Genomic DNA, 25,659 nt, shown 5'->3' on the forward strand with positions numbered 1-25,659 from the left:
GGCTGCCCAAGAATCCACAAAGCCCACCCTAATAGCAGTGCCCCTTTGTCAGGCTCTGTCATAATTATGGTCATAAGCATTGCAATAATGAGCAATAACTGTGATACTCAATCATAAAAATCATAATTGTAGTAATGAATAGTAATAATCACACCAATCATAGTAATAATAATCATAGTAATTAATCATAGCAACCATAGTAACACAGTAATGAGTAATAATTCTAATAACCAGGTAATAATAATGATAGTAATAATGGGAGTACTCAGCATCATTGTGAGTAATAACAAGCACTGAAGTGAGCAGTAATAACCACAGTCATGAGGAATAATGTAGTAACAATACTAACAATGCCACAATGAACTCCAACAACCAACAGGCCCTCGGAGAAGTACTTTTTCCTGAATGCATTCATTGGCCCCCTGGTAAGTCCACAAGCAGGCAGCATTTACAGTCCCCTTGCTAGATGAAGGGCCCAAAGCTTGGTGAAGTAAAGCACCCCAAGGTCGTCCACGACCCCCCAGAGGACAGAGCAGAGAGCCCTGGCTTGGGCTGATCCAACTGCCTCCCCCTGGCAGAGCCCGGCTGGAAGTGAGGCCTCTGAGCCTCCCCCTGCTGGCCTCCTCCACCCTCTGCTGACCTCCAGGCACAGGCTCACATCCTCCCACAGTGCCTGTAGACAGAAGCAGGCAAGGTGAGAGGCCCCCAGCACCAGCAGGTTGGAAGGGGTTATGTAGGATCTCATTCCCTAAACGTGGGCTGGCAGACCCTGACGGCCTCTTTCCCTGGAATCCCTCCTAAGGGCACCATGCCCCAGAGTCCATGGGCTTTGCCCTGTTGGAGTAGACCCCATCCTTGGGAAATTTCCCCAAAGCTCCCAAATTCACAATAGCTGATTTCCTTGCAAAGTTCCTGTCAGCTGGCCTTTCCTAAGAGCCTGCCCGTCCCCTGTGTCGCCTGAGGATCTCTCACTGCCCAGAGTACACACAAAACTCCTCACATCTGTCATCCACCTTCCCGCGTCACTCTGCCCCACGCGGCCCCTTGCAAATGGACCACGAACCACCATGAAACTCCACATCCCCTCACTCCCACTGACCTCTGCCGACAATCCCACAGCTGCCCGACCATGCCCATTTGCCCAGGACTACGGGGGTTGGCTGAGATGCAGGATTTTCAGGGCTACAACTGAGAGTCCCAGGCAAGGTGAGAGTCGGTCACTCTGGGAATCCACATAAGGAGACGAGCAATATGCGAGGCCGGGACGGGTACGCGGCAGCCTGTGGAGGCCCTCGGTGCCCATCATCCTTAGTCCTCCTGCTGTGCACCCAGGCAGCGGGGTTTGCATGCAGCAGATGCCCGATCACGTGATTCAGGGCTTCCAGAAGGGAAGCGAGAGCACGAGTGCCCCGCAAATCCAGCCCAGCGTTTGTGAAGCCCAGGCCGAGTCCCCAGGGTTTCTGCTCTCAAAGCGCCTGCCTTGGCTGTGGAGTTGGCCTGGGGCTCCAGGAGCAGCCTCTCCTTCACCTCCCTCTGCTGTGCAGAGAGAGACTGTTGGAGAGAAAAGCAGCATTCGTATTTCTGATCTATTTTTCAATGCATCACCAGAGTCCAATGGTCTGGTTAAAGGTGCCCAAAGCCCGACGGCTGGCATAGTTGCGGGACAGTGTGCCCGGTCTCTCTGGTCCTCTCTGCACACTTTCATACCTTATCGATCCTTATCACCTATGCTGCTGGGTTCTCTGAGAGCCACGGATATATGGGCTGTCCTGTGTGAGTTTAGATCTTCCTTCTTCTTATTGCATTTTATTCATTTAAAAGTCAGAGTTACAGAAAAAGGGGGGGGGGAGATCTTCCATATTCTGGTTCACTCCCCAGATGGACACAATAGCCAGGACTGGGCCAAGCCCGAGCCAGGAGCCAGGAGCTTCTTCTGTTATCTCCCACATAGATGCAGGGGCCCAAGCACTTGGGCCATCCTCAGCTGATTTCCCAGGTACATAAGTAGGGAGCTAGATTGGAAGAGGAGCAGCTGGGACTCGAACCAACACCCAAATGGGATGCCAGCATTGCATGCAGTGGTTTAACCCATTATGCCAAAAAGCTGGCCCCTAGAACCTCCCTCTAAAGCAGGGTCCCCTCCCCTAGGGTGGGAACTTCTCCTGGGAGGCGTGGTCCAAACAGGACTGATGGAGAATACAGGATTACGCTGAGCCCCTCCCTCTGACTCGCAGTCCTAGAAACAGCATCTGTTACCCTGCACAGGGCCCTTCACCGGCTCCCTGCACGACGCCTGGCAAGTCACTCGGTCTCTCTGAACCTTGCTGCCCCATCTGCAAGGGGGGCCTGTTTAGAGACAAGCCCATGGAGCCACAGGACTCACCACGGCACTGCAGGACGCCATCTCCTTGACCCGCAGCATCACCTCCTGGCTGAAGGTGGTTGGCCAGAAGACCTGCGACACCAGGCCTCTGCTGCACGCCTCCTGCGCCGTGAGCTTCCGCCCGCAGAACAGCATCTCGTTGGCCTGAAAGAGCAAAGAGGGGCAGGCTCAGGGCCCAGAACTCCACCAGCGTCCCTTAGTGCGTCCTGGACTGGCCAAGTACGAGCATCCCTGCTCTCCGTGGAGGGACTGGCAGCCTGGGGTTGTGGCAGCCGTGGGACCTGCATGTGTGCGTGCACCTCTTTCTGAGCAGACAGCCCACATCCGCCACTCCATGCTCAAGGGGTGCCACATATTTAGTGTGGCTTCATCTGCCTACGTCTCCTCCCCATCGCCAGCGACAGACCCTTGGGGAAGGTACCCCGAGCAGGCTGGGTGCACTCCAGTGCCGATGCCACGCTATGGGGATGGGTTCACGGTGGGTAATTTCTGCCCTGGACAACAAAGCTCTGTGTGTGGCTTCCAGGTGTATGTGGTAAATGGGGAGGAACTTTTCCCCTCTCGGGGTGCAGGCGAACGGCCACCCCCTCCCCACACAGGATCCTCCCTCTGTGCAGAGGTAAGTTCACAAGCAACGCAGAAACAGAGAGAGTGGAAGCTGCTTGAATTCGGGGCCTTCATCTCCCAAGGGATGCTCTCCTGGACATTTCAGTTAGGGAACCATTTATTTGTCCTTATGTTAAGCCAGTTAGAACACTGTCATCATGGGCACCTACAAGGGTCCTCACGATGACCACAAGACCAAGGCAGCAAGGCGTGCCTCGGCCCTGGGCTGGGGACTCCAGTGAGCCCGGGCAGGAGGCAGCCTTTCTTTGGCCCTTGTGACCTGGGCTGCCCTGCAGCCCTCTCCCCAGAGAATTTCCTTTAGCTTTGAAATGCACAGAGGTCACACGTGGATGTGGTCCCAGGCACCGACAGGGCACCTGGCAGTAACCAGCCAGCCCGTCCAAGAGGCGACGAACGCTGACACGCAGGGCATCATGGTCGCCCGTGGAACAGGGTCCTTTCCCCCCCAGGGATCGAGTCCACCTCCTTCCCAGGGCAGACGCCTTCCCTGCATGACTCATCCATCTGCTTCTCCCTACCATTCTCCCCCTGGCCCTGCTTGCTGGGTCCTCTTGGATGGGTGCTGAAATGTCAAACTCTTGGGCCTCGAGTCCTAGGCAAAGCTCCTGCTTTAGCTCTGGTTGTCACCCGTGGGTCACGGGGACCCAGAGGACACTCTGTGCTGGGGTAGTGAAACGTGTTAGGTCTGGAATCCATCTACGGCACGCATGGGTGAGGCTGGACGACAAATGCGTGTCATTCACTCAGAGGCACCTCAGTCCCGGGAAGCAGGGGGGAAGAGAATGGTCCCCGCAGAAGGAGCCGAGCAGCCCTCGGCCAGCAAGCAGGATGCGTCTCCACGTGCGGCATCCTTAGAGTTTCAGAAATTATTGAAACAAGAGGGGAGACCAAGATCAGCCACACAGTTTGAACATTTTTTGTGACCTCAAAAGACGGGGAGGAGCTGGTGCAGTCTGGGCGGGCTCTGGGCCGAGCACATCAGCTGAGATCAAAAGGGAAAGTGTTTGCTGGCCGGGCTCAGCACCCGCCTGCTCCTCCTGCCACTGGGGAGGTGTGCGCAGCCCGAGACGGCCCGGGGTTCCTGAGCGCAAACGGCCCTATCTGTCCCACCTGCTGCCCGGCTGACTAGAAGAGGGGGGCCTGAAATCAGCCCAGACTTCCCCAGGCCAGAGGTCACTGGGGCCAGAACCCGTGCAGGAACGGCAGTCGGCTGGATCTGCCCCAGTGGATTTGCATCCAGGTCCCCCTTGACCTACTCCTTCGCACGTGTAAGGCCAGGGCCAGGCTTCTGCTCACAGAGGAGGGCTTCCTGGCCACCCGCTGGACACTGCGTCCCTCCTGCGTTCTCTCTGAAGACGGAACAAAGTCCTCGGTGAGAAAAGGAGCTGGTGAGTGGGTGGGTGGCTGAGAGCAGGGGGTGAGGACCAACCAAGCTTACCAGTATCCCACTCTGGAGAGTCCCAGCACCCACGTGTGACGCTAGACAAGTCACTTCCCCTCCCCTAACTGAGACTGTCTCCCATCCAGGGGGCATGAAGCCCACACTGGGCTCCCAGCAGAGGGGTGGGGTTCACCAAGATGGTGCTCACAGCAGAGCCCAGCCTGCGGTGCAGGGGCCACGAGGGTTCACCGTCTTCATTTTCAGACAGGAGCGAGAGAGAATATTTAGGAAGCAGAAGGGATCTCGTTTATCACTGCTGGAAGGAAACCAGGACCTGAGAGACGACTCAGCTCTCTGACAGGTACAACGGGTGACGGGAACACAAAGAGGAAGAAAAGCAGAAAGCATAAAACCCTTTGCTCTTTCCAAAGGGAACTAAGGTGGGCGGCTGGCCGGACGCAGGGATAGCAGCCCCAGGACAAGCAGGAAGGACGTCAAAGGTGGGCGCTCCCTCTCAGTGAACCCAGAAGTCAAAAGAAACTTCCTGGAGCTCACTCCAACAAAGGGGTGGGTCCTGACAGCTGCGGGGCAGCAATGGAGTGGACGAAGCAGCTCGACGGGGCCCTGGGAGGCAGCTGCTCTGCCTCTGGGGGCAGCACTGGGGATGCACCTGTCACCCGGGGTCCTAGTAACTTGGCGCTCCTACTCCCACCCTGGATGGTGGTGAGAGTAGGAGAGAGACATTTTTGGTATTCAGACCCCCGAGACTGTGGGTTGTCTGTTGGGCACCCAGCTTACCCTAATACAGGGCCTTACTGGGAATGAAGGAGGCAAGGTGTGCATAGTGCCTGTCTGAGCACCCGGCACACAGTACATATGCAATCAATGAACATCCTCGCCATCCTCTCTGAGCTGGCTACTTATCAGGCACAGGCAGCTTGGAGGTCAGGGATCGGCCAGCCTCAGCCCAGTTCCTCTGGGAAGGCTGAGGAAGCAGACAGACGCACCGGGCTGACGGGACCCCTCTCGGCCCTTCTGCATCAAGCAACAGCCTACGCACAGGACCCAGACACTCACATCACAGGGAGGGAGGCCTCCAGAGCCATGGTGGGCTTACCAGTGCCACGCCCAGTATCTGGGGGAAGGTGTAGGAGGAGCAGCCCGCGGGCGTGAGGCGGATGGTGGCATAGGGCGTCTGGAACCAGGCCTTCTCGCTGGCCCACACGATGTCACAGAGGGGCAGGATGGAGGCTCCTAGGCCCAGCGCTGGCCCGTTGATGGCCACAACGATGGGCTTCTTGAACTGGATGAAGGCCTTCACGAAGTCCCTGGAGGAGAGAGAAGGTCTCTTTAGCAGGTGCTGTCAGCCTGCTGAGTCCCCTCCCCCAGGACATCCCTGACTCTCCCAGGCACTGGGACCTACCCTCAGGTTGTCAGAGGTGTGTGGGACCACACAAGAATCTCGCTGGCCCAGACATGGAACCACAAAGCTGCAGATTTTTTTAAATAAAGATTATCTGTTGATTTATTTGAAAGGCAAACTTAGAGGGAGCGGAGAGGAGAAGGAGAGAGAGAATCGTCTGCCCGATAGTTTACTCCCCAAAAGCCGCAACAACCAGAGCTGAGCCAGGCAGAAGCCAGGAGCCAGGAAATCCATTTGGGTCTCCCCATCAGTAGCAGAGGCCCAATCACTCGGGTCTTCTGCTGCTGCTTCTCCAGGCGCATTGGCAGGGAGCTGTATAGGAAGTGGGACTTGAGCAGGTACCCAAGCAGTGGCTTACCCCGCTGCACCACAACTCTGGCCCCTGGCTGCCAGATCTCTAGGGGGCTGCTGCTGGGTGGCTGCATGCCCTGGGGTGCCAGCCAGTCCCAGTGGTTGCCATGGTTTCAGTGCTGTTCCTGTTTCCCATTTCCTTCCACTCTCCAGCCATGACTTGGCCAGTGAGTTATACACACACCCTGCACGCTGACAACGTTGCATGTGTCTACGGAAGACAACCTGAGGCTATGGTTCTGACCCAGAAACAGACACAGAACCAAAGGAGGGGGCACACTTCACCTGACAGGGAGAAAGATCCTGATACCAGCAGCTGAAGGTGGAATGGGCAGCCTCAGGAGCTGTGAGTTCCTCGTTCCTGGAGCTTGTCCAGGGTCGGCTCTGTGATCACTCAGGGGGATGCTTGAGAGGGAATTAAAGCTTTGGCGGGTGGGCACGGGCTGGGGTTGATGCCATTTAGGGTTTCCTCCAGTCCTGGGATGGCCCCATGGGGAACTACCTGCAGGAAGCTCACCAAGAGTGTGCTACAGAGCCAACAAGGGGATCTGTATCCGGGTGGCTTTGGATAAAACCGGCGAAGGATGCTGGGCTTCCTTGTGGCCACGTGGCTTCTGAAATCATGGCAGTGGTACGGGGCAACACGTTCTCCCCCCACCCTTCCGCCCCGAGCAAGGCTGCAGCAAGTGTGCATCCTTCCCCGTGAACACAGCTTCCAGCACTATCCTCTGGTTCCGCGTACTTCGGACACTGTTTGCCTTTCCCCTGGTTGCTATAAGATCTATAAAAGTTTAATACTCATCTGGATGTGCAGGAGAGAGAGCCAGGATTCTCAGATGGGAGACTGGGAGCAACCAAGAACTCACCAGAATGAAAAGCAAATGCTCTTGGCCTTGGTCTGCCAGGATTCTCTCTCACCACTCTCGCCCCTGCTCACTGTGTGCGAGCCACAGGGGCCTCTGGGTTCTAAGAAAATGCCATTACCACAAAGTGATACACACCCTAACTCACTATCTGATTGTTTCTGAATTCGTCTCTCTCCTTCAGCTCCCTGAGGACACCCACAGGTCTGCCTGGCGGGCTGCTTGGCTTCCTCCGACATGGACATGGGGATCAGTGCTCGGCAACCGCTGTTGAATAAACAGATGCCCCAGGAAAGAGCGAGGCCGCAGCGGTGTCTCCATGGCTACCCAGCTCCTGCACGAGCCAGCGGTTCTCGGCCCTCTTCTTCCTCGGCCTACTGGTAGACCACGTTTCCCAGCATCTCCTGCAGCCAGCTGTGGCCAAGTCAGCAAGTGCTGGCCAGCAGAGTGAGTGGGGACCACGTGCACCACTCCAAGGTGCTCACAAACCTCCCGGCACGCAGCCCTGCAAGCCCTTTCATCTCGACCAGGAGTCCAGGTCCCTGGGTTACACCCGGAGCACAGCCATGGGCTCAGGAGTAACACCTGTGTGCGGTTTCCCTTCAGGAGAGGCCCATTTCTTTCACAATGGAGCCGTCCCCTCCATCCGGCGCTGGTTACAGCAGCTAATTCTTAACGCGAACAACCGCAAAGCTGATTTAGGCCTTCTCGGTTGATACTGTCCCCCACCCCCACCCCGGCTCTTAGGAAAGGATGTGGGTATCACGGATGATGGGAGGGGAATCCACTGCGAGAAGCCCACTCCTGCTGGGGTAGGGGTACCTTACGGTCTATGTAAGTCATCCTAAAGAAACACACCTTCGATCCTGACTCGACGCGTCCCAATGCCAAGATGATGGAGCTACCTCAGGCACTGCTGCCCACAGAAGAGAAGAGAAGGAATCCTGGCGCCCTGTCTGTCTGAAGCCTGGCTCTCCAGGGCTGCTCCCGCTTCACTTCCCAGCCTCGTGCTTAGGTGCAGGTTACGTCACCGGCTGTGTAAAGTACAATTTGAGGGCTGAGGGGATGTGGGGCTTCTTTACAGGACCACTGGGCCCCAGACTTTGGGCGACTTTCAGCAGGCACCAACTTTGACCCTTGCACCATTCCAGAATCTTGGATCTCAGGGGTCAGAAGGACTTTCGAGACTGAGTCAGACCTCCCACTGGATGCAGAAGTCCCTCCACGTCTCCTGAGGCTGTGTCACCCCACCTTTGGTGCACATTTTCAGTAATGGGGTCCAAGTGGATCGCACAGCCCCACCGCGTGCACCTCCTGTGGGCCTCTGTCATTCACAGGATGACCCTTCAGGAACTGACCGCGGCCCTCACCACCTCCCAGGGCCTTTCACTCTGTGGTCTCCAACCTAAGCGCCAAGCAAGGGTGTCAGGCACCCTGAGCAGGGCGAAGGGACCCGCCATGCAGAGCCCCCACCCCCACCCCATCTTCCTGCTGCTCTTTTCATTTCTTTGATATAGAAGTGCCATGAGAAGCCCCCCCCCCCCACCCCGCTCCTTTGTCTCTCGCGTCCTGTGGCAGATTCTGTCAAAAGGACCCTGTGGCTGCAGGAGCCAAACAGCAAACAGGATATTGCATTACAGACCCTGCGGCTCAGCTATCTGATCCTGCCAGAGATGTGGGGCTGTGCTCACCAGATCGCTCAGCACCTTCCTCTCCCGCGTTCAAGCCCATCAGACTCACTCTGGCCCTCACAGGTCTCTGCGTGACCCCAAGCCTCTGGGGCTTCTGCCCGGCCACACTACTGGGCTGCCCCAACCTGGCAGAAAAAGGAAGGAACATCAGAACCTGCAAGACCTAGGGTCAACTCTCCGCTGTCCAACCCAGTGGGCGGATCTTGGACGGATGCCGGTTCTGGGCCTCATGCTCTCTTTAAGATGGGAAAGCCTGCGCCAGGATTTCCTCTGCTGAAAGGGAGTTAACTGAGATGCTCCACACAGGGCACCAGCGCAGTCCTGGCACACGGGAGCCCTCGGTGGCTGCTGCTGGTGTGCACTGGCCATCTGCCAGGAGGGTGGACATGGGATCCCACTCCCATCCCCCACCCCTGGACAAATGTGTTCCATGGGATATATTTGATTTTCAGTGCCCTGGGATCCATTCCTCTAGCCAGAAGGACTCAGAAGCACTTGCGGGGATGTCTGGATTTCACCCGGGACAACTGATAGGTTTTGTCTGTGTGACCCATTATTCCCTTGAACCAGAGCCCTCACGTGGCCACAGCTCAAAGCCAAGCCACCTAGTCATGGGGGGCTGTGAGCAGACAGAACACAGTGACAGTCATTCTGGGGCCTGCTCTGTAGCCAGAGTCAACCGAGCTAGAATTCGCTGCCGGAAGCAACAGCAGCTGTCACTCCAAGAATTCTCACCATTCCCACGTGCTGACCATGTGCTTCCTGTGGGGGGGGGGGGGGTCAGTACTCTTGCTCCTAGTGACCAGCAGTGAGGCCAGTGCATCAGGCTGATGGCTCCCACTTTCCAGGTGAGCTCCCAGACTTGGAGAGGTCAGTGATGCGCCACCTACGGCTGCACCACCAGGGAGCACACACTGCCTCCCTGAGGAGCTGCCATGGCACACACAGCAAGCAGTTCAGGGGAGGGCGGCCTCTCTCTGGGCCTGAATCCTGAGCTGTCCCCACGTCTCATTCTCTCTGGGAGTGAATCCTGAGCTGTCCCCACGTCTCATTCAGCAAACACCCACAGAGTGAACATGGAGCCCTCGTCACGTGCATCCATGTTTTCCTTGAGCAAGGATGAGGAGGGGGCAGTATCCTGCCCAGGGCGTGCTGGAGCCAGGCGGCTCGGTAGGATCCTGGCGGCCAGCTCTGCCAAGAGCATGTCCCAAGAGGACTGCAGGGTGCCAGCAGGCTATGCGGAGCTGGGGGATGGTTCAGTGTCGCACAGATGTTGCAGCCCTGCTGGATTTGCACAAAGCTCTTTCCCGGGAGGCTTCTCAGACTACAGATTTGTTGCAATGCCTGGGGAGTCTCTGCGGGAGGCTGTACCGCACTCACAGCGTGGACTGAACTTCAACAACGGTGCCCTTGACTCACAGTGTATCTCTGGAAATGCAAACAAGCTCTGGGAGACACTTTGCAGCCCCACTGAGCCCCCGGCCCTCGAGTGTGGGCTCCAGGGCAGTGCTCAGAAGCTGGTGCAGCCAGGTGAGCCTCTCAGGAGTTCTTTACCCACAGGCGAGCTGCTGTGCCTGTCTAAGCCCACGGCACCCATCCTGCTGCGGCAGTGTCCACGCCCCCACCTCCTCCCTCGGACTCTCGGTTTCCCTGACACCTTGCACGGCCTCCTGCCTCCTGCTCCTCTCCTATAACCACCTTGCACCTCTTGTGTAAGAGTAAGGAATCTTTCTGTTCCTCTTTCAGTGCTCTCAACCCATGGAGTGAAAACGCCCTGGTTCCCCACCCTGGCTGCACACGGGAGCCACCAGGGCACCTCAAGGCAGAAGAGTGCAGCGGCCCCACCCGAAGAGCTCACTGACAATCTTCTGGGTGCTGCCCCACCTCTGGGTTTGGGGAATGCTCCCTCTCACCAATCTGTGCTGTCGGGGCTGGGAACCAGCGGCCCAGGGGACATCTCCTTTAACGTCCCCTGTGACCCTCTGCTCCCTTTGAGGCCTAGGGGAGAAGCCCCTGGGCACCACGCCCTCTGCTCTGCACAGGGAAGCTCCCCTGCCCGCGGGGATGGCAGATGTCTGAGTCTCACTGGCTGTGTTTCCCCTGACATCCAGCAGCTGCTCATGGGACCTCTGCTTGGGGCCACTCAGCTGGGAAACCCGGAGGCCAGTTTGGGCCCCGGCACGCTCTCCACTCTACTTTCATACGGCTGATGTGTCCATGATTACCTGTATAGAGATGAATTCTGTGGAGAGGGGGCCTTGCTCCGTCTGCTCCCATCCCTGCTGCGACCCAGCCCCACATCCTAGGGCTGCCCACCCCCCGCCACGCTGGATGAGCCTTTGTGTCACCCACTCATGGCAGATCCGGAGCCACCCCTTCCCATAGCCGTAACAGACCCTGACGGACCCCCACAGCGGACACAAAGTCGCCCACCAGAGGGAGCAGCCCCCGGGAAGCCAGGATGCAGGTCGGGCTGGAGCCCTGCCCAAGAGGAAAGCCTGGACAGACAGGGCTTTCCGGGCTGCTGATGGTTTCCTTCATGACTGCTTGAGTGTCTTAAACAGCCAGGGACCTGGCAGCTTAAACCAACAGAGACTCCTTCTCTCTCTGGATCCCGCAAGTCCAAAGCGAAGCTGTCGGCAGGGCTCTTGTCCTTTGGGGTCCCTGAGCGAGAACCTGCTCCAGGCCCCTCGGCCAGCTCCAGAGCCGTGACCCAGCTGTTCCCCACCCACTCACTCAGCCTCACCCACTCCGCCCCTGGACAGAGACCCTCCCCTCCCCCCAGTCAGCGCCTCCTCGTTTCTACAAAGGCCATTCTCTTCAGGTTTGGGGGTTTGGCGCTCACTGAACCCCAGCTTGGGGTTCTGGACTTCACGGCAGCCACAAAGACCCATTCTCAAAGTAAGGTCACATCTGTGTGCTCCAGAGTTCAGGATGTGGACCTGCCCGAGGGCCACAATTCAACCCACAACACGGGTCTGCACACCAAAGAGCCACACGGTGTGGAAACAAGGGGCTGGGGCACACACGTTTCTCTGGGATTCTGGAAAATCGGCCAAAGCCAAAACTGAAATGAAGATTATGATCATGTCTCCCTGCAGGTCAGGGATGGGCACTTGGGTGCCTGGCGTGGGCTCAGGTGGCCCCACGGATGAGGAGGTGGCGGGCCTTTGGGACCTGCCGCTCCCCTGCCCACATGGAAAGAAAACAAACTCCCGCGCATACATCCAGGGCTGGACTGCCCCTGCAGAGGACACATGGCAGCCTAAAACCACAATGCCCCTTTAGTAATGGCGTTCCTTTCTCTCTGGCAGGACTTCTACAGCAGGACTCCTCCGTGGGCCCTCTGCCGCAGGGGCACCTGTGGCTGCATCTCCCTGAAGAGTGACTTGGAATCCTACACACCCGGGCGTTGTAGCCACCTGCAGCCACGCGGGAATCTGTCTGTAGCTGATGTTGCCACATAGCAGTGACCCTGGAAGCCCCAAGAAACCCCGACATGGGCCGGAAGCTCCACGACTCCACGGGCAATCTACCTTCCCTCCTGGCACACTGGGGACTGCTGAACTGTGACTGCTGGCTGCTTCCTCCCCAAGACACGTGGGTGAGTAGGTTCCCCCTCCCCGGGCGGATGTGGACTGACAGCTGTGAACTGGCTCAGCAGCCCTGGCTGGAAATCACGCTCCCTTGCTTTTGAGAAATCTATAAAGAATGGGGATGGCCGGCGCTGCGGCTCACTAGGCTAATCCTCCACCTAGCGGCGCCAGCACACTGGGTTCTAGTCCCGGTCGGGGCGCCGGATTCTGTCCCGGTTACCCCTCTTCCAGGCCAGCTCTCTGCTGTGGCCAGGGAGTACAGTGGAGGATGGCCCAAGTGCTTGGGCCCTGCACCCCATGGGAGACCAGGAGAAGCACCTGGCTCCTGCCTTTGGATCAGTGCGGTGCGCCGGCAGCAGTGCACTGGCCGCGGCAGCCATTGGAGGGTGAACCAACGGCAAAAGGAAGACAGGAAGACCTTTCTCTCTCTCTCTCTCTCTCTCACTGTCCACTCTGCCTGTCAAAAAAAAAAAAAAAAAAAGAATGTGGAAATAACCACCCTCTGGACCCCAAGAGGCAGACTGACGACTGGAACCTGGGTGTTAGCCCAGGACCCCAACTTTCACCCCCAGGGTGATACGAGGGATAAACACTCCCCGCCCCTCTGGGTCTACAAGTGCCCAGCTGCCTGGGGCACCCTCCAGCCTCCTCCCATCACTGAGCCGTGTCAGTTGCAGGGCACAGAAACACCTGGACATCAAAGACCCCCGCGGTCAGGCGAAAGCAGGCGCAGTGGGGAGAACACAGGGGCGCTCTGGACGAGGGCCCCATCAGGATCACTTTTTGATTCAAAGAGTGAAAGTGGGATCTAACCTAGGGAGCGGAAAGCAGCCTGAACTTTGGGAGAACTACATAAAATAGAGATGTCCAATTAAAATTTGAATTTCAGATACACAAGCAATAATTTTTAGTATACGTATGTTCCAAATATTGCATGGCACACACCGAGGCTAAAAACAGCAATTCCTTGTGTGGAATTCAACTTTAGCTGAGTGCCACTGTATTTTTATTTGCTCAACCTGGCGATGGTAGAGAGGACGCCAAGGCGTGTGGGCGAGAGCAGAACTCACCTGATGGCTTCCGCGATGCGAGTGCTCTCCTTCCGCCGGTCGCTGGACAGCCGGCCGATCAGGTAGGAGTAATCCAGGCCGCTGCAGAACACACTGCCCACAGCACTGAGTAGCAGCAGCTTGCTGTCGTCTGTGGCCGCGTTGCACAGCGCCCGCCGCACCTCCTTCATGATCTGCAGGCAGAGAGGCACGGACAGGGATGTTGAGTGTCAGCCCCATAAGCCAGCCTGAGGCCTGGTGCCCGAGGGGAGAGCAGCGCAGATCCACTTCTGCCTGCACACAAGCACGTGTCCAAGCCGAGCAAAGAAATACCGCCAAGCAAAGCTCCCAGGCACTGTCCCCGCGGCAGACAGAGGCTCGGGTCTGGGAGCCTGGCTGGGGGTTGCTCAATCCTGGCAAATCTCTGCAAATCTTCCGACACTGGCTCGTTGAGCCTCTTACAAGGCGTGAAAGATGAGTCTCGCACACAGCCCTGGGGAGATGCACAGGCCCTCTCTAGGAGGCTCCGTGTAATTCTCCTCTTGCTCCCTCTGAACCAGTGGTGACCCTTGCAGGTGGCACCTGGGAAGCAAGCTGTGGCATCAGAGCCACGCCAGGGTTCAAAGTCCTGCTGGAGGCAGGGAGCCCTCTGGGGTGCGCTGGCCCTGGGGCCTGGGACAGGCGTGTCACACGCAGTTTCCTAGACCGTCACACCCACTCTCCAGGGCTGGAGTGAACGAGTGAAAACCAAGGGCACCTGAGGCCACCTGCAGGCCCACATTCCTGGGAGGTGAAGACACAAGTCCAGCGCCATGCAGCTGCGAACTGCTGGAGGCAGACGGAGATCCTGGTGTGACTCACAGCAGTGACCGATCTGTGCTCTTTGCCACTGCACGCCCTCACTGCCTGGCCACGGCCTCCCCAGCACGCAAAGGAGCCAGCTCCAGAGTAGGCAGGGACAGCAGCCAGGGGCGGGCGACAGCCTGGACAGCCCAGCTTGTCTGCTCACAGCCTCTCAGCTTGTGGGAACGCCTTGCTTAAGCGAGCCCAGGGTCCCTGACTGCCTTTGCCTGCGCCATTCTCCCCACCCTCTTGGAGTGGACCAGGCTCCCAGACACTGAAGGTCCTTCCTGACCCAGCCCATGCAGAGCCGGGCCCCCAGAACTCCCCCTGCTCGGCTCCCTTCATCCATCAGATGCTCAATGCTTCATCCACCTTAGCCACCTGCTTCCTTCCTGCCCTTCACTTGTTCGCACCTGCCTGACACTATTTTAAGGACAGGAATGGCACCTTCTCTTGTTCCCCATCAGCTTCTGGGAGCCAACTCATACCCGGTATACAGCAGACACTCAATAACGGGGGTTTATTTACACAGTAACTCTGGTGCAGCCCTTTCCCCCAACTCAGAAGAAAAGGGGCCCGCCTCCTTTCTCACCTAGAAGCTGTGAAAGGACCATGGGCAAAGCACCTAAGAAAACCATGGGGCAGACAGACGGGGCAGCATGCACCCACGCTCTCCAAAGCCATGCAGCATGGCTGTCCCTCTCCTCCATCCCCCAAGGAACCAGTGTTGGACTGGCCTGAGCGTTACAGCGCACTCAGCCGGGAGTACTTGAGCCTGCGGGGTGGGCATATCATCAACTCTGTTCTGTACAAGGAGAAACTGAGGCTAAGACAGAAAGGTGAGGTTTTTCAAGGCAACACAACCAGTAAGTGGTGCAGCCGAGGATAACAGATGGGCCGGCTCAGAGCGTCCCAGTGAGATGGTCCTTTGCAGTATTCATGAGGTGAGTGGGAGTCACCCCTGACCCCTGGGCTGCAGGTTCCTACACTGCTCTGGGTCATGCTGGTACACCACTGCCTCTGTCTGCAAACCTCAGAGCTGCCGCACAGGTTCTGCTGACCACAGAGCGAGATGCGTGTGAAGTGCCTGGCCCGATGCCTGCCTGACGTCCCTAGAAGACGTCACCTCTCACACGATGACCCATGGACTGCTTACAGACTCAGGCTGTGCCCCAGGCACTTTAAAACCTTGCTGGCTCAAAGGGCGTTCCTCAGACCAGCAGCCGTGCGTCACTGGGAGCTGGACAGAAATGAAGTCTTGGGCTCCACTGAGGTTCTGCATTGTCACAAAATGCCCAGGTGACCCATGCACCTCAGGGTTGGTGAGGCACTTCTTCGAAATACACATCTGCCTGGCCTTATGAGGGAATCGCTGCTGCCCAAGTCCTGTTTTGCTAACAAAGACACCCAGGCACAGTGAGTCTGCGTGTCTGCAGGTGGGTGGTAGCCCTGGGCTCTGCACTCGGGAGGTCACTACCTCTTGAAGTTCCTGAGCCTTCCCTCCAAACCCTTCATGGAACGTGGCCAAGGGAGCAGCAGGAAATGAGCTGAGCAGGCCACAGGCAATGGAGTCCCTTCTGCCTGCCTGCACTGTGGGTCTTTGTGTGTGTGTGTGTGTGTGTGTGTGAGACAGGTAGAGCTATAGACAGCGAGAGAGAGAGACAGAGAAAAAGGTCTTTCTTCCATTGGTTCACCCCCCAAATGGCCTCCACAGCCAGCACTGTGCCGATCTGAAGCCAGAAGCCAGGTGCTTCCTCCTGGTCTCCCATGCAGGTGCAGGGCCCAAGCACTTGGGCCATCCTCCACTGCCCCTCTAGGCCACAGCAGAGAGCCGGACTGGAAGAGGAGCAACCGGGACTAGTGTGGGGAGCAACTCAGACTAGACTAAGTTACTCGAATTAAGACTTATTCTATGCATCTGCTCTCCCACAATATGGCACTGGGAGAGGAGGAAACAGCTTTTACACAGCTGCCTCCAGTTCGACCAGTAACCTGCAGGAGCTGCTCCTGATTGGAGGAGAGCAGCGTACTCGGCGTGTGGGTAGCAGAGTTGGGATTGGTGGAAGAGGACTATAAAGGAGGAGAGAGACAACATGCACCAGGAACATCTATCTGAAGGAACACCTGAGCAGCCCCCGAGAGAGCCGGCCATGGTGTGCCGCTCCCCCGCGGAAGTGGGGAAAGTGGCAGGGGGAGCCGCCCTTCCACAGAGGTGGAAGGGTCGGTAGCCAACCCGGGAAGAACCAGCAGCAAACCCGGGGAGGGCCGAGCAGACAAAAGAACAGCGCAGGGTCCTGTGTCGTTCCTCCACGAATGGGGGAGCGACAGACTAGAACCAGGCACCCATATGGGATGCGGGTGCCACAGGCGGAGGATTAACCAAGTGAGCGACGGCGCCAGCCCCTGCACTGTGGATCTTATGATGAGCAGGCATCTGAAGCTGAGCTCTTGCCACACACACTGAGTGCAAAGGTCAAAGCATCATCGAGAGCCTCCGAGTCCGGGCAATGCAGCACTTCCCCCTCTGACTCTCCCAGTCACACTCCTGAAGCAGACACTATCCATCTGGCCTCTGCAGTTCCTCTTAGGAGCCTAGGAACTCACTATGACTCCACGGTGTGGCCGGGCTGCAAGACACAGAATCTGTCGACCAGGAAGTCTTTTTTAGATTCCAGCTCCAGCAGCTACCAGCACAGCCCCTCTGCTACCTGCTGTGGACGCCACATCAGAACAACCTGTTCGAGTAACCACTTAGAATCATGGGAAATTAGGCTGCCAAGCCTGCCCTCTCTGTGGATTTGAAGCTCCAAGTTACCATACGCATGCAGGGGAGGAATCCTCAAGTTAAAAATAATTAACATGGGCCGGCGCCGCGGCTCACTAGGCTAATCCTCCGCCTTGCGGCGCCGGCACACCAGGTTCTAGTCCCGGTTGGGGCACCGGATTCTGTCCCGGTTGCCCCTCTTCCAGGACAGCTCTCTGCTGTGGCCAGGGAGTGCAGTAGAGGATGGCCCAAGTGCTTGGGCCCTGCACCCCATGGGAGACCAGGATAAGTACCTGGCTCCTGCCATCGGATCAGCGCGGTGCACCAGCCGCAGCGTGCTGGCTGCTGTGGCCATTGGAGGATGAACCAATGGCAAAGGAAGACCTTTCTCTCTGTCTGTCTCTCTCTCTCTCACTGTCCACTCTGCCTGTCAAAAAAATAATAATAATTAACATGGAGGGTTCCAAGATGGTAGAAGAGGGAGGGAGCTTACTGATAGTCCAGGAGAAGGTGATTTAATAAAGGCAGAGACAGTGTAGTCTCAGGTTAGAGTTAGGGAAAAAATGGCAGAGGAAACTCTTCTGGAATTAGAGGGACACGGTGGATCTAAGTGGAGGGCATGGGTGCACACGGCTGGGGACCCCAGCTGCCAAGAGCCTCCACACCAGCGCTGCAAAGGGAGGTGAGATGAACCGCAGTAGCCTGAGACACTGGCGGAAAAGTGGCAGGAAGAGCCTAGAGGGAACGATGCTTGAAGCCCCGTGAGGCAAAGTGCACCAGCCCAAGTAGAGGAGAGAAAAAAAATAAAAGGGAAGGTGCAGACATGATTCTCTCTCTCCAATCACCTTGTAAAGGTGTTTGAGCCGACAGAGCAGACACCATTTTGGATATATGTAACAGTTGCGTTAGCTCGGGGCTGCTTCCAGAAATCAGCCCAGCAGAAACCCCTGATTCTGGTGGGGAGTAATAACAGGAGACTAAGACCTCGTGAATGTGTGGAGCTTATGAACTGGGACTGTGGGAAAAAAAAAAAAAACAACTGAGGGTGTGTGGGAGAACTCACGGTGTGGTGGGGTGTGAGTAGTCTCAGTGGGAGACACCACGAGCTCGGGCAGCCCTGGCTACCCAGTGAGAGACACTGCAGGGGAATCTGAGCTTACTCTGAGGACTGCACAGATCCTTTGTGTGGTCCTTGGGACAGAGCAGACGAATATTATACCCACTGGGGCTAGTGCTCAGGCACTAATCACCATCAAGGAGAAGAGCTTAGCTGAGTGGAATTACTTCCGTTCCAATTAAAAAAGAGAGAGAGAGACAGAGAGAGAGAGATTTGCCATGCCAAACCTGGATGTGTTGCCTTTGGCAAACCCTTAACCCTGAAGAACTGAACAGAGCTCTCTGGCCACACCCACCACAAGCCTCTAGCGATTCACCAAAAGCAAACAGTCCACTTATCTATAGAGTCATAGTACAACAAGAAAAGCTGCCACTGTAGAAAATAAAAAAGAAGAAACCAACGAGTATCTCCACAAATGCCAAACAGCAAACACAACAGCCGAGGAAACAAGAACAAGGAAGAAAACATGACACTCCCAAAAGAACATGACACTTCAATACAAGATTATGAAGACGATGAGACAGAAGAAATGCAAGAAATGGAACTCAAAAAATTTATGATAAGAATATTTAGAAGTAGTAAAAAAGAAATGCATGAACTACTGAAATCCATGAAGGACATGAAAGAAAATATCTCTCATGAAAATGAAATCTTAAGAAGGAATCAAAAGGAAATGAGGAATTTAATAGAAGATGAAATTAAGATACTGAAATCAAAATGAAATGAAGAATTCAATAGAACAAATAAAAAACACAATTAAGGGCCTTAAAAACAGAATCAGGCAGAAGAGAGAATGTCGGACTTAGAAGACAGAGCACAGGAAAGTATGTAGTCAAATCAAAGATGAGAAGACGAAATCAGAAATCTAAGAAACATTGTTGGGAATCTACAGGATTCTATTTAAAAACCCAAAATTCAGGTTCTAGGAGTTCCTGAAGGCATGGAGAAAAAGGATTAGAAGGGCTTTTTAGTGAGATAATAGCAGAAAATTTCCTGGGTTTGGAAAAAGAAAGAGACATCCAAGTACAGGAGGCACATAGAACTCCCAATAAACATGACCAAAAGAGATCCTCACCACGACACGTGGCAATTAAACTTACCACAGTGAAACATAAAGAAAAGATCCTAAAATGTGCAAGAGAGAAACGTCAGATTACTCTCAGAGGATCTCCAATTAGACTCACAGCAGACTTCTCATCAGAAACCCTACAGGCTAGGAGGAAAAGGCAAGATATAGCCCAAGTACTAAGAGAAAAAAACTGCCACCCCAGAATATTATATTCTGCAAAGCTCTCATTTCTGAATGAAGGTGAAATAAAGACCTTTCATAGCAAACAGAAATTGAAAGAATTTGTCACCACTCATCTAGCCCTGCAAAAGATGCTTAAAGATGTGTTACACACAAAAACACAGAAACACAGCCATCAATACAAAAGAAGGTAAAGGAATAAAATCTCTCAGTAAAAGATCACAGGAAGTTCAAAGTATATATTAGAAATATCTTTGGGAAAATGGCAGGGCAAAGTCACTACTTATCAATAGTCACATTGAATGTAAATGGCCTCACTCTCCAGTTAAAAGACAACAGACTGGCTGAACGGATTAAAAAACAAAACCCATCTATTTGCTGCTTACAAGAAACACATCTTTCCAACAAAGGTACATGCAGACTGCAAGTGAAAGGTTGGAAAAGATATTCCATGCCAACAGAAACCAAAAAAGAGCTGGCATAGCAATCTTAATATCAGGCAAAATAAACTTTAGTACAAAAACTGTTAAGAGAGACAAGGAGGGGCACTATATAATGATTAAGGGTTCAATTCAACAGGAAGATGTAACTATTATAAATGTATATGCACCTAATTACAGAGCTATTTAAAAGATATGCTAAGGAACTTAAAGGGAGACTTAGCCTCCAATACAATAGTATAGGGGGACTTCAATACTCCACTTTCAGCAATGGACAGATCAACCAGACAGAAAATCTACAAGGAAACAGATTTAATCAGTAGAATAGACCAAATGGATCTAATAGATATCTACAGAACTTTTCATCCCACACTTGAAGAATACATATTCTTCTTAGCAATGCATGGAACTTACTAGGATTGACCATATGGTAGGCCATAAAGCAAGTCTCAGCAAATTCAAAAGAATCAAAAATTGAAATCATACCATGCATCTTCTCAGACCATAAAGGAATGAAGATGGAAATTAGTAACTCAGGAATCTCTAGAGCATATGCAAACACAGACACTAAACAAAATGGTCCTGAATGAACAGTGGGTCATAGAAGAAATCAAAAGAGAAATCAAAAACTTTCAGGAAGCAAATGAAGACAACACCACAACATATCAAAACTTATGAGATACAGCAAAACAGTGTTAAGAGGAAAAGTTTATAGCAATAGGTGACTACATCAAGAAATTGGAAAGACACCAAATAACTGAGATATCAGTGCATCTCAAGGATCTAGAAAAACTGCAGCAAACAAACCCAAAACTAGTAGAAGAGAAATAATTAAAATTAGAGAAGAAATCAACAGAATTTAATAAAAAACTCACAGAAGATCAGCAAAGCAAATAGCTGGCTTTTTTGAAAAAATAAACAAAATTGACCCACCACCAGCCCAACTAACTAAAAAAGAAAAGACCCAAATCAATAAAATCTCAGGGAAGAGTTAGGGAGAAAACGGCAGAGGACACCCTACGCAGATTGGAGGAAAGAGCAGACGTATGTGGAGGGTGTGGACGTGACCTATGTGGAGGGCGTGGACGTGCACAACTCAGGAACCCAGCAGCCGAGAGCCTCCACACACCACTGCTGCAGAGTGAGGTGAGACCAGACCATGGCAGCCCAAGCCACTGGCAAAGAAGCTGCAGGAGAAGCCTAGAGGGAACCAGGCTTGGAGCCTGTGGGGGATGGGGCGCCTGCCAAACTAGAGGAGAAAAAAACAAGGGGGGCACGTTTTCCCTCTCCCCAGTCACCCTGCAAAGGCATCCTGTAACAAGCTGACAGAGAGCAGGTGCCATTTTGGACATACGTACCAGCTGTGCCAGCCCGTGTCCACACCCAGCAACCAGCCAAGTGGAGACTCCTGAGTCTGGTGGGGAGAACAGACAGGGGGCTGGGTGCTTGTGACTGTGGGAGGCTTGTGTGCCCGGACTGTGAAAACACTGAGGATGCATGGGAGGATGTGGGGTATGGCTAGGACTTCGGGCAGTCACTGTGGGAGGTTCCACATGACCAGGGCTCCCTGGGTACCTGGCGAGGGACATTGCTGGGGAACCTGAGCTTACACTGAGGACTGCACAGATCCTTGGTGTGGTCCTTGTGGCAGAGTACACAAATAATATATTGATGGGGGCTTGAGCCCAGGCACTGGTCTCCTTCGAGTAGAGGAGCTCAGCTGAGTCTACACCAACAGACAAGAACAAACCTCCCCTCTGATTAAAAAATAAATAAGTAAAGGAGATTTACCATGCCAATTCTGGGTTTGTCACCTCAGACACACCCTTCATGCTGGAGCACTGAACAGAGCTCCCTGGCCACACCCACCACACGCCTCTAGGTATTCCCTGAAAGCAGACACTCCACTAATCCACTCAGAATAGCCCGAAGATAAAAGCCACCACAGCAAAAAATAAAATAAAATAAAAAATAAAGAAGAAATTGATGAGTATCTCCACAAATGCAGAATAACAAACACACTGATTCAAGGAACAAGAATAAGAAAGACAGCATGACACCCCCCAAAGAACACAACACCTCAATACTAGATTGAGAAGATGAGGAGGTTAAAGAAATGCCAGAGATGGAATTCAAAAAACTGATCATAGGATTACTTACAAGGGATCAGAAGCAAATGTACAAACTAATGAAATCCATACATGACATGAAAGAAAATTTCTCTCACAAAATTGAGATCTACATTCTTCTCAGCAGTACATGGAACCTTCTCTAGGATTGACCACATACTAGGCCATAAAGCAAGTCTCAGCAAATTCAAAAGAATTAGAATCATACCATGCAGCTTCTCAGACCATGAAGGAATGAAGTTGGAAATTAGCAACTCAGGAATCCCTAGAGCATACGCAAACACATGGAGATTGAACAACATGCTCCTGAATGAACAATGGGTCATAGAAGAAATTAAAAGAAAAATCAAAAACTTTCTGGAAGTAAATGAGGATAACAGCACAACGTACCAAAACTTATGGGACGCAGCAAAAGCAGTGTTAAGAGGAAAGTTTATATCAGTAGGTGCCTACATCAAGAAATTGGAAAGGCACCAAATAGATGAACTTTCAATTCACCTCAAGGATCTAGAAAACCTACAGCAAACCAGACCCAAATCTAGTAGGAGAAGAGAAATAATTAAAATCAGAGAAGAAATCAACAGGATTGAATCCAAAAAACATTACAAAAAATCAGCCAAACGAGGAGCTGGTTTTTTGAAAAAATAAACAAAATTGACACCCCATTGGCCCAACTAACTAAAAAAAGAAAAGACCCAAATCAATAAAATCAGAGATGAAAAAGGAAACGTAACAACAGACACCACAGAAATAAAAAGAATCATCAGAAATTACTACAAGGACTTGTATGCCAGCAAACAGGGAAACCTATCAGAAATGGATAGATTCCTGGACACATGCAACCTACCTAAATTGAACCAGGAAGACATCGAAAACCTAAACAGACCCATAACTGAGACAGAAATGGAAACAGTAATAAAGGCCCTCCCAACAAAGAAAAGCCCAGAACCAGATGGATTCACTGCTGAATTCTACCAGACATTTAAAGAAGAACTGACTCCAATTCTTCTCAAACTATTCAGAACAATTGAAAGAGAGGGAGTCCTCCCAAATTCTTTCTATGAAGCCAGCATCACCTTAATTCCTAAGCTGGAAAAAGATGCAGCATTGAAAGAAAATTACAGACCAATATCCCTGATGAACATAGATGCAAAAATCCTCAATAAAATTCTCGCCAATAGAATGCAACAACACATCAGAAAGATCATCCACCCAGACCAAGTGGGATTTATCCCTGGTATACAGGGATGGTTTAATGTACGCAAAACAATCAATGTGATACACCACATTAACAGACTGCAGAAAAAAAACCATATGATTATCACAATAGACGCTGAGAAAGCATTTGATAAAATACAACACCCGTTCATGATGAAAACTCTAAGCAAACTGGGTTTGGAAGGAACATTCCTCAACACAATCATGGCAATTTATTAAAAACCCACAGCCAACATCCTATTGAATGGGGAAAAGTTGGAAGCATTTCCACTGAGATCTGGTACCAGACAGGGATGCCCACTCTCACCACTGCTATTTAACATAGTTCTGGAAGTTCTAGCCAGAGCTATTAGGCAAGAAAAAGAAATTAAAGGGAAACAAAATGGGAAGGAAGAAGTCAAACTATCCCTCTTTGCAGATGATATGATTCTTTACTTAGAGGATCCAAAGAACTCTACTGAGAGACTATTGGAACTCACAGAAGAGTTTGGCAAAGTAGCAGGATATAAATCAATGCACAAAAATCAACAGCCTTTGTTTACACAGACAATACCACAGCTGAAAAGAACTTTTAAGATCAATCCCATTCACAACAGCCACAAAAACAATCAAATACCTTGGAATAAACTTAACCAAGGACGTTAAAGATCTCTACGATGAGAATTACAAAACCTTAAAGAAAGAAATAGAAGAGGATACCAAAAAATGGAAAAATCTTCCATGCTCATGGATTAGAAGAATCAATATCATTAAAATGTCCACTCTCCCAAAAGCAATTTATAGATTCAATGTGATACCAATCAAAATACCAAAGACATTCTTCTCAGATCTAGAAAAAATGATGCTGAAATTCATATAAAGGCATAGGAGACCTCGAATAGCTAAAGCTATCTTGTACAACAAAAACAAAGCTGGAGGCATCACAATACCAGAATTCAAGATGTACTACAGGGCAGTTATAATCAAAACAGCATAGTACTGGTACAGAAACAGATGGATAGACCAATGGAATAGAATAGAAACACCGGAAATAAATCCAAACATCTACAGCCAAATTATATTTGATCAAGGATCTAAAACCAATTCTTGGAGCAAGGACAGTCTATTCAACAAATGGTGTTGGGAAAACTGGATTTCCACATGCAGAAGCATGAAGCAAGACCCCCACCTTACACTTTACACAAAAATCCACTCAACATGGATTAAAGATCTAAACCTATGACCCAACACCATCAAATTATTAGAGAACACTGGAGAAATCCTGCAAGATTTAGGGCCAGGCAAAGACTTCTTGGAAAAGACCACAGAGGCACAGGCAGTCAAAGCCAGAATTAACAAATGGGATTACATCAAATTGAGAAGTTTCAGCTCATAATTGATCATAAAGATAGGATTAAGTGTCAAAGGGATCACATAAACAAGACAAGTGTCTACTAATACTAACTGATAGAATTAAAAAGGAGAGAACAATCCAACATGGGAAGTGGGATACACGGCAGACTCATAGAATGGCAGATGCCCTAAACAGCACTCTGGCCTCAGAATCAATCCTTAAGGCATTCAGATTTGGCTAAGAAGCCCATGAGAGTTTCTCAGGCATGGAAAGCCAAGAAACTGTGGCAAAAAAAATGACCTAAATGAAAGATCTCTGTGAGTGAGATCCCAGCGGAACGAACAGGCCATCAAAGAAGGAGGTACCTTTCTCTGAAGGGAGGAGAGAACTTCCACTTTGATTATGGCCTTGTCTAAATAAGGTCAGAGTTTGTGAACTCAAGAGACTTCCATAGCCTTGGCAGCTCATGACAAAAGCCTTGGGTAATTACTGACGTCATAAATAGGAGTGTTAATTGTTAAATAAACAACAGAAGTCACTGTGCACTTACTCCCCATGTAGGATCTCTGTCCTTAATATGTTGTACTCAAACAGTACTTTAAACTTTGTGTATCTGTGTGGGTGCAAACTGTTAAATCTTTACTTAGTATATATTAAGTTGGTCTTCTGTATATAAAGATAATTGAAAATTAATCTTAATGAAGAATGGGATGGGAGAAGGAGTGGGAGATGGGATGGTTGCAAGTGGGAGGGAGGTTATGGGAGGAAATGCCGCTATAATCCAAAAGCTGTACTTTCGAAATTTATATTTATTAAATAAAAATTTTTAAAAATAATTAACATGGGGCCGGTATTGTAGCACAGTGGGTTAAGCAGCTGCCTGCGACGCAGGCATCCCACATGGGTGCCAATCTGAGTCCTGGATGCTCCACTTCCAATACAGCTTCCTGATCAAGCACCTGGAAAAGCAGCAAAAGATGGCCCAAGTGCTTGGGTCCCTGCACTCACATGGGAGACCCAGAAGAAGCTCCTGGCTCCTGACCTCAGCCTGGCCCAGCCCTCGCTCTTACAGCCATCTGGGGAGTGAACCAGTGGATGGAAGATCTCTGTCTCTCCCCTTCTCTCTCTGTAACTCTGCCTTTCAAATAAATAAAGGAAAAAAATCTCAAAAAAATTAACATGGAAATTGGTCATGTGCTAGT

General features: G+C 52.1%; 1 protein-coding gene across 3 annotated transcripts in view; it reads right to left on the minus strand.

Moving 5' to 3' along the window:
* Nucleotides 1-25,659, minus strand: part of CDYL2 (chromodomain Y like 2) — a 426,814-nt gene that overhangs the window by 7,024 nt on the left and 394,131 nt on the right. For all 3 annotated transcript variants that reach the window (XM_089318824.1, XM_089318825.1, XM_051847320.3), the window contains 3 exons: nucleotides 13,386-13,558; nucleotides 5,509-5,719; nucleotides 2,384-2,527 (listed from right to left, as the gene is read on the minus strand). In XM_089318824.1, the coding sequence (XP_089174950.1) occupies nucleotides 2,384-2,527; nucleotides 5,509-5,719; nucleotides 13,386-13,558 (528 nt within the window). The remainder of the gene's footprint in view (nucleotides 1-2,383; nucleotides 2,528-5,508; nucleotides 5,720-13,385; nucleotides 13,559-25,659) is intronic.

This window comes from Oryctolagus cuniculus, chromosome 18 (genome assembly GCF_051225735.1).
Source record: "Oryctolagus cuniculus isolate XC-2025 breed Fujian yellow rabbit chromosome 18, ASM5122573v1, whole genome shotgun sequence".
Lineage (NCBI taxonomy): Eukaryota > Metazoa > Chordata > Mammalia > Lagomorpha > Leporidae > Oryctolagus > Oryctolagus cuniculus.